General features: G+C 41.9%; 1 protein-coding gene and 1 long non-coding RNA gene across 23 annotated transcripts in view; one reads left to right on the top strand and one right to left on the bottom strand.

The window, feature by feature from the left end:
* The window catches only part of LOC148225349 (uncharacterized), a 100,735-nt gene that overhangs the window by 13,461 nt on the left and 71,011 nt on the right, over positions 1 to 16,263 (bottom strand). For 12 of the 21 annotated variants that reach the window (XR_015806084.1, XR_015806095.1, XR_015806089.1 and 9 more), the window contains 3 exons: positions 15,383 to 15,672; positions 13,253 to 13,350; positions 4,101 to 4,606 (listed from right to left, as the gene is read on the bottom strand). Coding sequence is in view for 6 of the 21 variants with exons in the window: in XM_088171542.1 (XP_088027668.1) it covers positions 15,492 to 15,672 (181 nt within the window). In the remaining 15 variants the exon portion in view is untranslated. Of the gene's footprint in view, positions 1 to 4,100; positions 4,607 to 8,773; positions 8,833 to 13,252; positions 13,351 to 14,613; positions 14,674 to 15,382; positions 15,673 to 16,263 lie in introns of all 21 variants that reach the window. The other 9 variants (XR_015806085.1, XM_088171552.1, XR_015806098.1 and 6 more) reach the window with 7 other exon arrangements.
* On the top strand, positions 4,320 to 8,692 carry LOC148225350 (uncharacterized). Of its 2 annotated transcripts, none has more exons than XR_015806100.1 (3): positions 4,320 to 4,544; positions 5,436 to 5,503; positions 6,142 to 8,692. It is a non-coding gene; the product is annotated as an uncharacterized LOC148225350 (long non-coding RNA). The 2 variants fall into 2 exon arrangements; XR_015806099.1 differs by having other exon boundaries at positions 5,389 to 5,503.

Here is a 16,263-nt window from a genome sequence, read left to right as displayed (position 1 = left end):
GCATCTTTCTTAATTAGTAATGTGTCAGAAAACACATTATTCCAAATAGAGAGCAGAAATAATTGTTGAACAATTTGTGAGTTTTCTTCATTGTTATTAATGACTGGGCTGTCTTCAGCTAGTAATGAGTCTATGGCATTGATAGTTTTTCTGCTTATATTTATATGTTTTCAAGAAAAGTCTTCTTATTAAACAAAGTCTGACCAGCCTCAACGTTTTTTAGTGTCTTTAGTATCCTTTATCAATTTTCTACACCTCATAAACTCTTATTTATATGGATTTTTATTACCTCCCCCTTTTTGCCATATGTTGCATATTGCTTTTTAATTCATTATTCCTGCCTTCATTCTTCCACTGAAAGAGAATGTGCTTTTCACCAATATTATTCAGCTCCTTTACTGTGAAGTAATGGCTTTTTGGCCATTTAATATGTGCTTCTGCCTAACAATTTTTTACACTCAGTTTCACTTGTAACTTTTCCAGTTTGAGAAACTAGTGTCTTTAACTATTGAGTGTATGTGGCACTGGGGGTTACACAGCTTGTCAGAGCAGCGATGGCAGCTGTCCCTAGGCAGCCTGTTCTTCCTGCTTCAGCAGGAACTTTTCCTTAGTGAAGGACACCAATCTGCACAGGGACTGGGGATGCAAAGGGTCTCTTCTCTCTGAAGGACACTGTTTTGGTGTTTACCGTTTATGAAGCCATTCCCTGACATTCCCTGATGTGCTGTGTCTGCCCTCCAAACCAGCAATGGTGAGGTTTATAATACATATTTTTTACATACATACATACATATATACATATATATATATATGTATATATAATAGATATATTATATATTATTTTATATTATATATATTTAAAATATATCCCAAGAAAACACAACAGTGAGGAATGTGCCACCTGCCATCTTCCCCCTTATACCCTGTGCCCTGCCCAGGCAGGTTTTACCCAGCACTTTTAACACTGCCATCATACAGAGCCTCCCAGGTGGTTTCAGCAGGCCACTTATATTGGATTTCTTCCCATCAGAGATTACTTTCATTTTCCCCTGCTTGTTTCCCAAACTCCTATTAGTTATCTATAAATGCATGGAAAACAAGGACTGTGATGACACAGAAGATGGGAAGGGTCTCTGGCCAAATGGAAACCCCTGACCCACAGAGACTCATGGGAAGGGGAAGCTTGGAGGGAGAAAAAGGCTGGCTCAGAGGTCAGGACAGGGTTGAACTGAATTCTCCTTTTTAATCCTCCACCTCGACTGCAAGACTTATCCTTCCTCCTGAATTGCTTTTGAGCTGTATTGCTCCCAGATGTGCAAAAGTGTTTTTAGTGAGCCCAAATAGCCTCTCAGTTATCTAGCTGAGAGGGAAATGTCCTATATTGCTGTAGGAAAATATAAACTTTTTCTCTGTATGTGCATGCTAGTCCATAGCAGAAATAGTTCCAGCTACAAAAACATTATTTTGGGAATCAAAATCAGCACTTTTTCTTGTTTGAATGTGCTATTTTTCACTTTGCTTGGCACTTCAAGTGCAAGGTCATGTGGCAAATCATTATACGAGCAATGTTTATCTCTGTTTGAAGAACTCTGTCAAGAATTGATTTGGAAAAGGTTTGAGTAGTGCCTATTCTTACTTGTCAACAGTTCCATTATTCAAAGCCTATTTATGCAAAATCTTTTGTTGCACAGGTATTTTAATTTTAATTGTAGAAAGAAGCCTGGGGGGGAAAGGAAAAACGCCAATATTTTTTAAGCAAGAATAAGTAGTTTTTCAAAATTTTAGTGTTAACTTTTGTCATATCTACACACGTGGATTCTATTGGAAATTCAGGGAAATGCTGTTTAGAGATCCCCTGGAGAGCCTCGGTGTTGAAGCTGGGACAGCATCAACCCAGGTCAGTCCAGCCTGTGCAGTCACACACACCATGAACACGCACACACATCTCCGTCCCTGTGTGCACAGACTCACCAAATGGCAATTTTTATTGGCCTTCACTATTTTTAGTAGTCTTTAAAGCCTTACACAGGTTGCTGTATCTCAGAAATGCAGCTTTTAACACCAGCTGGTTTGAGTCTGCTAAGTGTTTTATCTAGCAGATTAGATTACACACCCTAGGGAAGAGAGCGACTTAACCACATTGTGCAGCAGGTAAAGTGCTTTGGGGTCTGTGTTGTGTCATTAAGACCAATATGAGGAAGCAGCAAGACTTATCTTAATCTTGCTGATTGCCTCAATTAACACAGTCCCTATAGTGTCCTCCTTGATATCTAATCCCTGCAGTTTCTTGTTCTGTGTTTTGCTCTGACAATGTTATCAGATCATTGCTAAAGGTATAAAAGTACATATTAAGTAAGTGAGGATGTGGTAGTTATTTAGAAAAGCCACGTGCTTAATTAACATGGAAATCAAGCAATGGACTATTAAGTCTTTTGCGTAAGGCAAGAAATGTACTAGATACAGGCCCCAAAAATAAAAAAAATTAAAAATAAATAAAAGGAAGGAAAAAATGTTCAGGAAAGAAGGGTAATTATAAGCAGAATTCAAAAGCTATGCCATTCATAACAACCTGTCTACTCCTGGCAAACACTTTCATCATTTGGAAATAACTCACACAGCAACATAAGCAAGCAGCAAAAAAAGGGGGGTTGTCCTCCCACGTCTCACACATTCAAGATGTAGTGAAATTATCTCTTATACTCATGGGACTTTTCCTTATTCCTGCGGGTAGCCTTTCCTCCCAGAGCAGCCCTGAGTGCATTCCTCAGTCATGCAAAGACAAATAAACATGAAGATTCAGATCTAGGGAACTTGATGGAATGATAATCTATATCTTTCCAGCCAATTCTGCAAGTGATGCCTAGCATAAAGATTGCTGTGTTAAGGAAAAAAAACAACAACCACCCTAGCTGAGAATAAAAGTCAGTTTGGGAGGCTGACAACCTTGAACTGGCAACGAGTGCTGCTACCAGAAGCAATCCCGTGGCTGAAATTGCTTTCTGCTCTCTGATGTGCCATCTGATGCTCTGGATGGCTTTCAACCGGTGTCCCAGGGCCAGGATGCTGCGGTGAGTGAGCACAACCATCGCAGCGAGAGCACCTGCGGGCCCTTCCCTGGGGCAGCAGGGAGGCAGGCAGCACTCCTCCTCGCTGAGGGCACCCTGCATTGAAACCTCATCTTGAGGATTACGGCCCCATCAGTACCAACCCTCTTTCCTCTGAAGGCTCAAAATGAGAGCATCCAGTCAAGAGATTTTCCTTCTTTTTCCTTTTCTCCCCCACACTATCTTACCCTCAGTGTGCAATATATGGGATCATGTTTTGGAGAAGAACGATGGAGAGTGAAATGTTCATTTCAAACCCTGCATATTTAATCATGTCAATCCCTAAATATTTTATCTGGATCAATCTTTTATAACAGTTCATCACTCACTGGCTCGCTGGGCAACTGCCATGAAAAAGCACAACAGAGGCTCTGATGGTGAACAACTGCTGCAAAGACTTCTTCCTCCCTTCTTTCCTCTGCCAAAATTTTAAGCAATGTACACCTGTTTCTGAGCCAGGAAACCCACTCTGTCTTTTGTATTGCCTTTCCTAACTGAATACCTGACTGTATGTTACAGTGAAATGCCAGGGCAGCAGCAAAAATAAATATTTCTGGAAGAGTAACAGATCTCTACTAGTGTAAGAATATCCCATCCTTGCTGCTCACAATGCAAACAACATCTCATTTGCATTTCTGTAGTTTAAATGTAAATGGTCTAAGATAAGTCATTGTCAGACTCCTGTAAATATTGATGACTGCTCCGGGACCTGGTTTGTAACCATTTCTTTCTCTTCTGTCACAATCAGAGGGCGACATGTTAGCAGAGATGTGGATGGAGCTTCTGTGAGGGAAAAGAATAGCTTTGCTTAGTGGGTGACAGCAAAAGAAAAGAAGGAAGTTAGGGAGGAAAATTTCCAGATGAATAATGAATTGAACCAAGTTGGAGACTGGTGAATCTTAATTAGAAATCTGACATATCATCAGCCTCCCGCCTTGGTGCTCGCTGCACTCAAAGGGATGCTCAGTACCAGCCCCATGGCCCTGTGTTCCCCACCTCTCTGTGGCTGTAATGCCAGTGAGGGAGCCTGTTGTGAGACCAGGTGAGATGCAGCCACCCAGGCTGGGGACAACACTACTGCTTCTCTCATGCAGATGAAAGGACAGAGAATGTGCCAGCAAAAATGATGGGAAAAGGTGACTCAGTGGCCACCCCACCTCCCTCCTGAGATTATCAGCAGGTGTGGTGAACTGTATTCAGCTTGTCTATTGTGAATGGATCCCGACACCTCTTCTTTCTGCTTTTACTTTTTTTCCTATTGACAGTTTCAATACTTCTATCTGAGATGACTTGGTGAAGTGCCTGAAGTTACAAAGGAGGGAGAGAGAACATCCATCTGCATCTGCTCTCTCCTGCAGAGAGTTGTCATCAGTCATCTTGTCTGGACCAGCGGGTGAGGGACAGCAGGACCCAAAGGGCAGTCCCAGAAGAAGGAAGCAGGTGAGGGTCTCCCAGACTGTGCTATGAGAAGGTCACGTCCTTGGGCCTCAGTTTCTCCAGCTCTAAAATGAGAATAACACTTATTGTTCCAATTTATTTCACGTCTTAGAGGAAAAGTACTCAGTAAGTGCTACGGTTTATTATTCTAATGTGACTGTAAAATCACAATGTCTTTATTGCAAAATGATCTTTAAAACATGAAGCATTAGGATGGTGACTGAAATCATTAGTATCAAATTGTTCTGCTTTTGCCCTGTCACATTGATACTTCAAAGTAAAATTGTCCTGTGGGCGTTTGTAGGATTTTATGAGGATAACTTGTCTTTTTAAGCCTTATTCAGGAGGGCAAAAAAGCCTCCAGATGTTTTCTTAATGAAAAAGGGCTAAGGTTTCTGCCAGCCTAATCTGGAGCTGTCCTTTAATATTTAAATTCCAAACCCACTAACAATCAGCGTGATGAACAATCAACAGGATGAAAATGAGTCTCCAATTGCTCAGCAGTGGTGCAGGCAAATGTCCCCACACCTTGGTCCACGGCTGTTGCACTCACTGAGACATTGAAGGGGGGACTGCTGTGGTGCCCCGTCCCTCCCTCTGCCTGCAGAAAGGGAGTGAAGCTGTCTCTGCTCCCTGGTGAGTGTCTGCTGGCAGGGGTCATGTTTCTCTGCTGCTTTGGGGTGCCTGACACCTAGCACAAGGAAGCCACACTCATGCCACAGCTCTCTTGGGTACAACCACAGCAGAAATACAGTACAAACAAGGTGGCACTATGCACTGTGCAGTTGCTGGGCTTGTAAAATGTGTGGTTCTCCAGAACTGCCCTATCTTCTCTGTCCCACACCAGGTTAACAAGGGCTTGACTCCTTGTCCTGCCCCTCCATCCTCTTTCAGGCTGGGCTGCACTTTGAAATCCTGTTTCCTCTTCCGACAGAAAGCCCAAAGGTGTTTCAGCAGTCTAGGTGAGTGCACTCTCTCTTATGGGGACACACCAGGAGCAGCCTTCCTCCATCAACAGCTCCACTGGAGCAACTTTCTCACTCTCCCTCAACTTGTCTCTCCCAGATCTTTCATTTCCTTGCATACACATTTTGCAGATCATGAACATATGTGTGGATGCCAATGGTTGCCCTGTTTTGACCCAATCCACAAGTACCAGGAGGAAAGTTTTCTTCACTTTTTTTTTTCCCCAGCCTAGTTATTTAGCAAAAAACTGCTACTGGAAAATGTGTTTATTTGCCTTTTCACTCCCTCTTTTTTTCCCTGCCAGTTTTCCCAAATGATCTTGGGATTTGCTAGGCAGCTTCCAAACAATGTTGATCAAATGAAAGTGGCTTCAAGTGCTACAAATACAACAATGAATTAAATATGTCTGGAGTTATTCCCTGGCACAGAACAGTTCTTTCTTACCCATGTGATTCAACAACTTTTTCCCAGCACTGTGTGTTTGGAATGGTCCTGGGTTTGACTCTTATATCATGTCCAGGAATTGCTGGATGAGTGCTGGTCAGCACAGGCCAAAACAGGTTAAGGAGTCACAACCCTCTTGTGCTAGTGCATACATTACAGTGTGTCTATAGCCACATTTTTGTTTTCTCAGATGGACGTATCCAATGGATATGCCTGAAAATCCAACAGAGATGAAATCCAGAGAGCAGAGAGCCAGCAACCTACATCAAGTCATGTCCTGTGAGCCTGGACACAGGACAGCCTCACAACAAACTTGATTTCATCAGCTCAGGAATGAGTCGGTAGTGATTGTGAACAGAGATGCTCCAGGTCTGTGTGGCTGGCCTGACCCAGGGCCATTTGCTTGTACAGCACTGCCCAAGACTGCTTCAGAAAACGTGTGACAAAGTGCTGTTGCCAGGCCCTCATGTCAAAAGTTTAACAAGGTCACTGGCTGTGTGCTGGGCAAAGGAGCCACCTGACCATCCCCTCTGTTACACAGGCTCAAACCCAGCCCTAGATGGTGTGAAAGAGGTCACAGAATGTGCTTTGATGCAGCTGATCCTGATTTAAATGGAAAGAGCCTCTAATGGGCTGTAATCCCACCACCACCCAGAGCTGGAAGTGCCTATGGTCCCCAAAAAGTGCAGCCCAAAGGAACTGCACAAAGCTGGCAGAGGGATCCGGTTTTGAAGTGTCTGAACTATAGAGGACATCCTACAGGCAAAGCTGGGGAGCACAGCAAGTCACCAGGTACAGGCAGGAATAGACAAGTACCTCTGCCTTTAACTCCTGCTCAGAATTCCACAAGTTCCTGTGGAATCAGATTTTCAAAGCCCACATGAGCAATTTCAGGTTTTGAGAAGTTGCTTTCTGCAGGGTTTCAGGGAACCACCCCCCACCCCATCCCTTTTGCATAGATCTATGATATACAGAAACATCTCTAAATATAATGTCACAAGTGAAGTCCAGTAAAGGAAAGACCCATACTATGGCTCTGAAGCAGCTACTGAGTATGATTACTGCCTAGTTTTATGGCAAACAAGTCCATTAGCATTTAAATTGATTCTTAAATATTTTCGTAGAAATTCACAGCAATATAAGCCTTAAATCCAGGACTGGTAATATTGTGATTTTTATGTCTAATTTTAGATTTAGCTTTCATTCCGATAGATTGCAATTATAAGGACATGAAATTTCAGATAGCTGCTTTAAAATGCACAGATTTGTGTTTCGCCTTTAATGAGTAAAAGAAAAAAAAAAAAAAAGAAAAAAGGAAGTAAGCATTATCCCACATCCCTGTGCAAAACTGTTGCCAAATCCTGATATTCTCGGACATAAACCCCCAATACAGTCTAGTAACATGGCTTACAAATAAAAGCCTAGACTGAAGATGTCTTTTGGTCTGTGTAAAGGATACAAAATAAAAATCCCTAGCACCTGGACAATCCTGTAAACTGAATGGCACAGATGTCTGTCAGTGAATACCTATATTCATAGAATCATAGAATCATTGGTGTTGGAAATGACCTCCAAGATCATCAAGTCCAACATTGGGCCAAGCACCACCGTACCAACTAAACCACATTGTTCCAAACCTGTATAAAATACAGGTGAAAAGTCTTGATTGGCCTCCATCCAGCCTCTGAACACATCCAATAGGGCTCAGCCATCAGGATGCTCTCCATTTGACAGCACCTGCTCCACTAGTGCCTCTGTCTGGGGGGAAGGTGAAGATTGCAGGAGGTAAGTCACACTCAAAATATGCTGATATTGATGCTGTGTGGACATAAGCAATAGTTTTTTTCCTGTCTCAGCTGTGTTCTTCAGGCCATTAGTTTCTTTGATAAATTTCTCCACCCACTCTAGAAGCATTAAGAAAATGTTTCATATGGGTACAAAAAACCAAAACTCAGCATAAGCCAAACCTGTATGGCTTTTCAGTGACCTTTGTGATTGGGAGTATGTTTTCACTGCATTTATTTCATCCTAGTAGTTAATGTCACCCCATGTAAATCCTTAAGAGTTTTGTGATTTTGAGAGGTGGGATTTCTCCAGATGTGGTTTCCATGGCTGAGAACTCTGCTGCCACTTAGGTCGGTCATGACTGAAATGGGAGAATCTTCGGAGACCAACAAGTTAACAAAAGGACACTTAGCAATATTGCTCCTCGGCTTGAATCTGTATTTAATTAGCTTGAGGAAGATATAAAGGCTGCTTTTTCAGGTGTGAATTGCTACAAGACCCTGGAGGAAAAGAAAGAAACTGCTTAAGGGAAGGAAGATCTTGTGCTATTTCAGCCACAGAAGGCTGACTTCACTCAGTCCTGCCCTGTTGACAAGTGCTGATAATGTCATACATGAAACAGCCCTTCTCAGGCTTCTTCAGGAGCTCTAATGTGGAAACAATTTTAGATGATGAGGTACCACAACACTGACAATCCCACATCTTCAGTATTGCATTAAAAATGAAAAAAGAAAGAAAAGCTTGAAAAATATTGTGGTTGAGTATTACTGAAGACATCTGGTTTTGGTGTGAAAAAGGCTAAGTCAAGCTCTACATGTTTCTTATCCATGTAACAAGCATTGCTGCAGGGAATATAAGGGTAGAGAGAAAATACTGTCACCAAATTTTATTTTACTGAGCTAAATCTTCAACACAAAGGGTGTGTTTCTCTTTACTAATAAAAGTTTGACAGTTCAGCAGAGTGCATTTTGCTAAGTGCTAAATTCACTTCCTTACCAAGAACATGTATCTGTTGATTAAAACATCAGGCTACTTACACTGTGTTTGATACTAGATCAAAGGGGACACTGCACACATTTCTTCTCCCACACTTCTTCTGCAAAACACACTGTACTTGTAAAATCACAGTTAGAAACCTCAGAAAGTTATGTGAAGAAACAAGGTTAAATCAAAAACTTACAACCCAATGTGATTTAAACTCAAGGTTACATGCAGGTGTTCCAGGCCTTTCAATGCAATCTGTGACTCTGAACAGGAGCTGATACAAACGGGCCTGTGAACCTTGCATCTTTGACTATCTATGTATTATATATATATAATTTATATAGAGTTTACTATAAAATATAATCCATTTATTACAATGAACCTAATCCAAGCTCCAGTACAGTCAACAGAAACCTCACCACCGGCTTCAAAACCAAAACCCATCACATTACCCCAAAAAAAGAAAACAAATCCAAACAAAACAAAAATCAAACACATGATGGATTGTTCTGTCTCCACAGAGCACAAAGTTGCTTCAGTTTTAATGCTCACACTTCAACTTTAACTCCCAAACCTGTCTGTTTTGTGCATGTTGTGGAATGTCCTATTTATTAAACCATTTTTCATAGGTGTGCCAGGGCAATAACGTAAAAACAAAACGAAGTTCAGGATTACGCAAAACTGACACCACAGTTCTGGTTCTGTGCTCAGGGCTTCATGCAGTCTGGTGCAGGGACCAAGAGGAGTGTTCCCTCCATGGTTTTAACCAGGGTCAGATTAGGCCCTTCACTTTGAGTATTCCTTTGTCAAATAGTTCCTAAAATCAGACAGCTGAGGTCTTTCAGTGCTAAGTTTTCCCTCCTGCAGAAGTGTTTGACACTGGCTGAACAATGCTTCCTTCTCTCACAGCCCCATGAGAGGGCTGGGAAACAATTAAATATGTCAGAAGGAAAACTTGTGGAGATGCTTGCACACCCCAAACTAAGATGAAGCAGTCCCCTTCCTAAATGTGGCCAGAGTGATTTGACCATAAAAGAGCTGCTATTATCTACCTAAATGATCTTGCTAATATCTCTTTCTTTCAGTGACTACATCCTTTTATATCTTATATAGCTGGTGAACCAAACACATAAACCTTTTCTCCTGATAGCCCATTAGGTATGCTTTTGAGGTACAACCTCAGTAATTACTTCCTTCCAAAGTAATTGTATTTTAATTACACATTTAAGGCCAAATTCCTTCCTCATCTATCCCAACTAAAACTCTCTGAAACCTTATTAATTTTAATTAAGTAGGAGTTGATGCAAAATTTCTAAGTGCTCAATTTTGCATTAAAAGTTTCAAATTCATTTAAACATGGATTTAATTTCCACAAGCACTTCAATTGGTAATGTGCTCCTGCGTTTAGTCTTTCAGAGCAATAACATGAAATATAAGAAATATAAAGTCCTTTCCAACAGATGATATTAGGACATAGCTCACCTTTAAATATTTCCTCATTTGCTGCAGCTACCTGAGGGATGTTTGCTACAGACTTTAACACGACTTCTCTGTTATTAACATCAGTAGCAATGTTTCTCCAAAGGGATGAACTGCAGCTGGAGATAAACTGTCCCTTTCTGAGAGGTGGGACAGAGTTTATGTCATCAGCCAGTACAGTAGACACAGAAAGACAGCCTGGGAATGAAGCAGGCAAACTGCCAGAAGGGACTGAGAGCTCAAAAAGCCACTCTGAAGTGTTCACGTGAGCAGGGAATTGATACATGGAGTTGACCATGAAAGAGAGAGAAAACATGGAAGTAAAACTTTTCACTGTCTCACTGAACAAAAAGGACAAGAAGTGACTTGAGAGTCACTTATTATTTTCAAAATAGTACTTAAAACAATTGAACCATCAAGAAAGTTATTTGAAGACTTGACCTGGACAGAATAAGACTGTAGAGGGACTCAGTAATTGTGCTCAAAACCGAAAATAAAAATATGAGGCAATTGAGCCTTATGTTTCAGATGTAACATCTCTGACACTACGCATATCTTTGGAGACATTTTGGAGCCCCTAATTAAAAACAAGAGCTGCTTGTGAGATTCCAGAGTGCAAGTGAAATTATTGAGAGAAACAGAGCCAGCCCTGGAGAGATAAGCCAGCATCACAAAGAGGTCACTGCTGAGCACTCAGATAAGTATAGCACATGTCCCTGGGCCCCCAGAGCTCTCAGGTGAGGAGAGCGTAGTGCCCAGCAATGTCTCTGGAATACAGCAAGCCGGGTATGCTGCACAGAGTACCCCACAGAAAGAGCTGCTTGCACAACCTTTACAGCCCAGAAGGGAGGCTCTGGCAATCACATAACCTACTGCCCACAGCTGGCACTGAGGGCTGTGCCTGTGCTGATTCCCAGCATTTCTCTTAGCAGCCACCCGTAGCTCCAGCAAAGGTCTGACATTCTTTACCCAACATACACGGAACATGTGGGAGACAGGCTTGCCTGAGCAGAGCCATGGAGCATATCCTCTGGCCAAGCCCGACTGCCCACAGCAAACACTGTCAGACAGGAAAAACAGTGAACTGGCAGGGAGATAGCCCAGCCAAATTCCTGGGGGGCAGGAGGGAATCAGGCAGCATGCCCAGGTCTGTTTGCTTTCAATAACAGGAACGTGTACAGCCACCCCAGCTCATTGCCCCAGCTCCACAGAGACCAGCTTCCCCAGAGCAGCTTTCTAGGCTTTTGGGAGCCCCAAGTGCAAAGGGGGTGAGGTTACAGGCTTTGATGTGGAACAAAACAGCAGTGAAAAGTGATTTGAGTCTGAATAATGGAAGAAAAGTCTGCCTAAGAGATATTCCTGGGAGAGAAGTTTAAAAAAGCAGGAGACAGAGCTGGATGCGAGTAAGACAGAAGACATTACAGTCATGTTGGACATGACATGCTGCATTAAATAGTGTGTGACAACAGGTCAGAAGATTGCAGTGAGTTTCAGGGCTACATCTGTAATTGCCAGTTGTGCACAAAGTCCCATGACACAGAGGAAAGTGGGATCATATGGATGTCTGTCTGACCCTTCCATATCTTCTCCACTTTCAGTTCAAATGCAGAGAGAATGTGACACTCCCCGGCCAAGAGGGTCAGGGCAGCCTCTTACCAGGCTCTGCACCAGCTTCACATGAGTCCTCAATGTCAAAATCACTAGGATTGTCATTTCTAAAGCGTTATAAATACAGGGCACAGGAAGCCTGAGAGATTGAAGTCAGAGAAATCCCTGGATATGTTTGTTGTACGTGGTGTCATTTATTGTTATAACCCATGGCATTGGCCAGATGTTACAAACTCTACAGTATGAAAAAGCCCCAGCATCTGATGCCACCCTCAAGCCCAGGGGGAGGTTACAAAGGCTTTCAGCTTGTAAGCTCTTGAACAGACAGGAGACTCTGATAGTCAAGACCTCCTATCTGAGACTGTACAGCACCTGCCACACCAGATCACCACAGCCTCAAAAAATTGTCTCTTTTCCTCAGGAAGGGGAAGCCAGTTGCAGTCACACCAGGAGAAAACAGCACCAGATGCTACTGGCAGGGCAAAGCCAAAACTGAAAGATCTCCCAACATGAAACAGCAGAGCTGCAGATGAGTCAGGAGAGAATTGGAGGTCAAAACAGTGCAGGGTGACCCAGGGGCTCTCCTGACTTAGTGGACTGTGAACAGTTAAATAGGTATATTTAATCATTGCTTGTTTCATGTAAATGTTTGCTGTTAGTGTGTGTTATTTGTGCACTAAAGGTATAAAGAAAGGCAGGATGCTCTGGCACAAGACAACTGGAATTGTCCCTGTTATACACCTTACCTACTGATCCTGCTGAAAGCTGGTCCCTGGCAGGCACTCTGCCTGATGGCTGAGGAGAAGCATGGCTATAGCATCATCCACTGCTGTAATGCTTCTGAAAAGAGCTGTTTTCCAACAAGGAGCTTGTTTCATTTTTACAAGCTTTCTGGCTCTTGCTCAGCATGTGTTACCTGACATGCCAGGCATTCCCAGCAGCCATGAGGAGAGTCAGGCAGTGAGGAACTGCTCTGTGTACTGAGCTGAACTTGCTTTCTCGTTTTTCCAAGTCTTGGCAGACAGGTAAATTTTTTAAAGGTACTTGTTTCTAAATACAGCATGTAACTCGTTTTGCTGCAGTCTATCCATCTAGTGTTCTGTGCTTGTGGGTACAAAGTTACCAGTACCAGTTAACGTGACTGAGAATTAAAAAGGAAATACATGTTTTTCTAGCAGACACAGAATGATTGAAGTTAAAAGATTTCAAGCTATTCTGCAGTTTTGAAGCTCACTGTTCCTTGCCTGCTTAAATAAAGGAAAGTGGAGCTAAGTGATACACTTCTGCATAATTGAAAATGCACAAACACAGGGAGATAGGCAAAAAGAGAAAGCTAATTGGAAGCAGTTTCCCAAGCAAGTTGCTTGAGCTTGGCTACCAGAACCTGCAGTTTCAGGCCATTTAGGCACTCTGGAAAATTTTCTCTGGATATGAAACACACTTACTCAGCGGCTGTCAATTCTGTGCTGCAGCCAGCGCTGGGGAAAGAGAGGTCTCTCGGTGGCTGCAGCCAGCACTCTGGGCAGCTTCCAGTCCTCCTCTCCTGCCAACAGTAAATAAAAGCATAATGAAATAAGAACAGCTAATGCTAACGCCCAAAGGCTGATGTTGGAACGAGGAGCGTGAGACCGGGGAATCGCAAGCAGCCTCTCCTCTCTACTGCAAAGTGCTCCAGCCCAGACACATCCCGAGCCTGGCTGACTTTCTGTGTATTCAGTAGCTCTGAGAGAGTGCTCTCGTCCATTAATTCATTCAGCCTTCTCTCAGGCTGCACTGCTGATCGATGTTTTCTACACAGGCAGCCACACCAAGGAAAAAGAGAATCAATTTTCACTTTGGTCATGGCCTCTCCAGTCCTCAGCCATTCCCTCATGAGTCCTTGTGTTAACAACCCCATGTAGAGGATAGGAATGAGATCAGCAGCTGCCAGCAGGGCCCTGTGCCACAGAAATTTCCAAATAATGTTTTTTCTCTGTCTCTCAGGGACGCATAATGCAGCTGATACTCCTGCCCTTTTATCACACCTTTTTCTGTGCATACAATTCATCTGGTAAATATACATTGAAGTAAATGTAAGAAAAAAAAATTAAATCTTACAAATGAGCTCAAAAAACCAAATCAATGTGAAAACCGGCTGAAGTTTTTTTCCATGCACATAGTGTATGTTAGTATTTAGTCATATGCAGAAATTACAAATGTGGCTTAAGCCTTCTAAGACTTTATGTTAGTTTTTCCCTCTGCAAAATAAAATTCTCTGTGGAGGAAACATGGCTTGAAAGAACTAATAATTGTGATGACAAGATGGTCATTATTATTGGCATTTTTCCTTCCATATTTTAATTTGATGGAACTAGGTAAACACCTTTCCTAAAAGAATGAACCCAAATTGAATTCAGTTGAGTTACCAAGCAAAAGAGTGAATTATTTTCTTAATTTCCCTTAGGAAAGAAAGATCTCTGCATTACTTGTATATGCCATCAAATTAAAATGGTGTGAAGAAGTACAAGTTACTCAGCAATGAAATGTTGTGGAGTAAATGGGAGGCAAATGTTAAAAATCCTCCTCTGAGCAGCCAAGAGGAAAATTCCTTGGTGATACATGTAGGTGACATAATCTTGGGACAGCCTTTCCGTAGGTGTGGGCCTTCTTTGCATGTTCCCCAGGAGAAATCTGCACATCATTCGTCAAAATGGCTGCAGATTTATGTCTTTGTTTTCTTAGAAATATGAACTTTTGTCTATTCATCGATTTTCAGTCTAGAATTAGACTTTACAATCATGTTGTACATCAGTCCTTATAGGCTCACCACAGACTTTCAGACTCTGTCCTTAAGTTCCTATTTTCTAGCTGAATTGAAGCATGTCTTCTGGAATTAAAAAAAAAAAAAAATATCAAGCATCGATTTACACACATCAGGTGTTAGAAAACTGTCAGACAGAATCCGATTCCTGGTCTGAGTTGTCTCAGGGTTTTCCTCGTGTGGTTCATTGGTCCCTGGGCATGAACTCCCTCTAATGCAATCATGAAATGTGATTGAGGAAATGAAATTCTTGGTCTCTACATAGCAATTGACCTGTGTAAAATATCCTTGAAAACCTATATTTCCATTGAAAGAAGTTGGAGAACCTATAAATTTTAAAAATTACATACCTAGTATCTAAAAGTGCCAGGACTAGATCCTTCAGAGAATGATACAAGCAGTTTCACATTCTGCAGTTATAAAGTAATGTGTCAGAAGGGGATATTGTTCCTATCCCAACCTTCCATGAAGCTTGTTTATGCCTTGAAGTGCAAGTTTATTTCACTTACTTTTTGAGACAACTTTTATTCTGTGCTGTAAATCAGGGTGGCTTATTGGAAAACACTAGATTAGCAGACAGTTTTCTATACCCCCAGCACAGTATCTGACATCCCTTTCTTCATCCCTATCCATTAAAAAATACTAATTCCAGCCCATAGTCATGTGTAAGCTGAAAACATTACATAAACATATTGTATCATACGTACAACAAAGTTACTGTATGTCAAAAAAAGTCGATATTTGCCCAATTTTCATACTGGTATCCCAGTCTTACCTGGTGAGTCAAAGATGGGATGTGTCATGCTGGAAGCTGCCTCCACAAGCATTGGGGAGAAGAGGTTGAGCTGTGACACAGTTTCAAATCTACCTTGGTGGAATTGTAGTCAGACATCTGTGTGGAGACCTCCACAACTTCCCTTCTCCTCCTTTGTCTGAGGTCCAGTCACTTTTGGTTTTGATCTTTGTACTGGCATGGTTCCACTGCTGGGTGCAGGGCACCTCATCCTCCTCATGTCCTTAGTGCTGATGACATTATTGGGCATGCTGGTGAGGCCCAGGCCCAGCCTTTGAAAGGGAAACAAAAATTAGAAATAAAATAGATTTTGAAGTAGGAAGCACTTTTCCCATGTTGAAAAGTCACAACAGTTCCAAAATGAGAAGGCATATTTTTAGTGATTAGCTGCAGTTAATCCTAAGAATGCTTTAGGCTTTGTAATAAGTCAAACACAATATCCTCTCCTCCATGGAGAAGTGAGACGTGGGGTTTCAGAGTAGAAGAACAAAAGGATTACAAATGAGGTATTTGCAATAATTCCTCCACAGCGGCTACACACGCTACATAATATCTCCCCCTAAAACAGAAATCTGCCTTGAATAAAAGGAAGAAAATGACATTAGGAGAAAGAAGCCATATCTCCAAACTGCACGTAAAACAGAAGTTCATTAGGGGAGTATGCACAGAATCTTTTGGAATATAATTTTACTACCAACTAGTTTTCACAAGAGTGAAGTAAGGCTTTCAAAAACATCACTGCTCAAAGTAATTCAAATTACCTGTTCTACCCGATACTATCTTTTCCTATAGAGATTACAAAGCACTTAAATTTTTACCCACTTTGTTACAGAAATCCCCAAGGAAGATTTCAATCCATTTGC

Source organism: Sturnus vulgaris, chromosome 1, assembly GCF_052056855.1.
Source record: "Sturnus vulgaris isolate bStuVul1 chromosome 1, bStuVul1.hap1, whole genome shotgun sequence".
Lineage (NCBI taxonomy): Eukaryota > Metazoa > Chordata > Aves > Passeriformes > Sturnidae > Sturnus > Sturnus vulgaris.
This window is presented reverse-complemented; position numbering and strand designations above follow the sequence as displayed.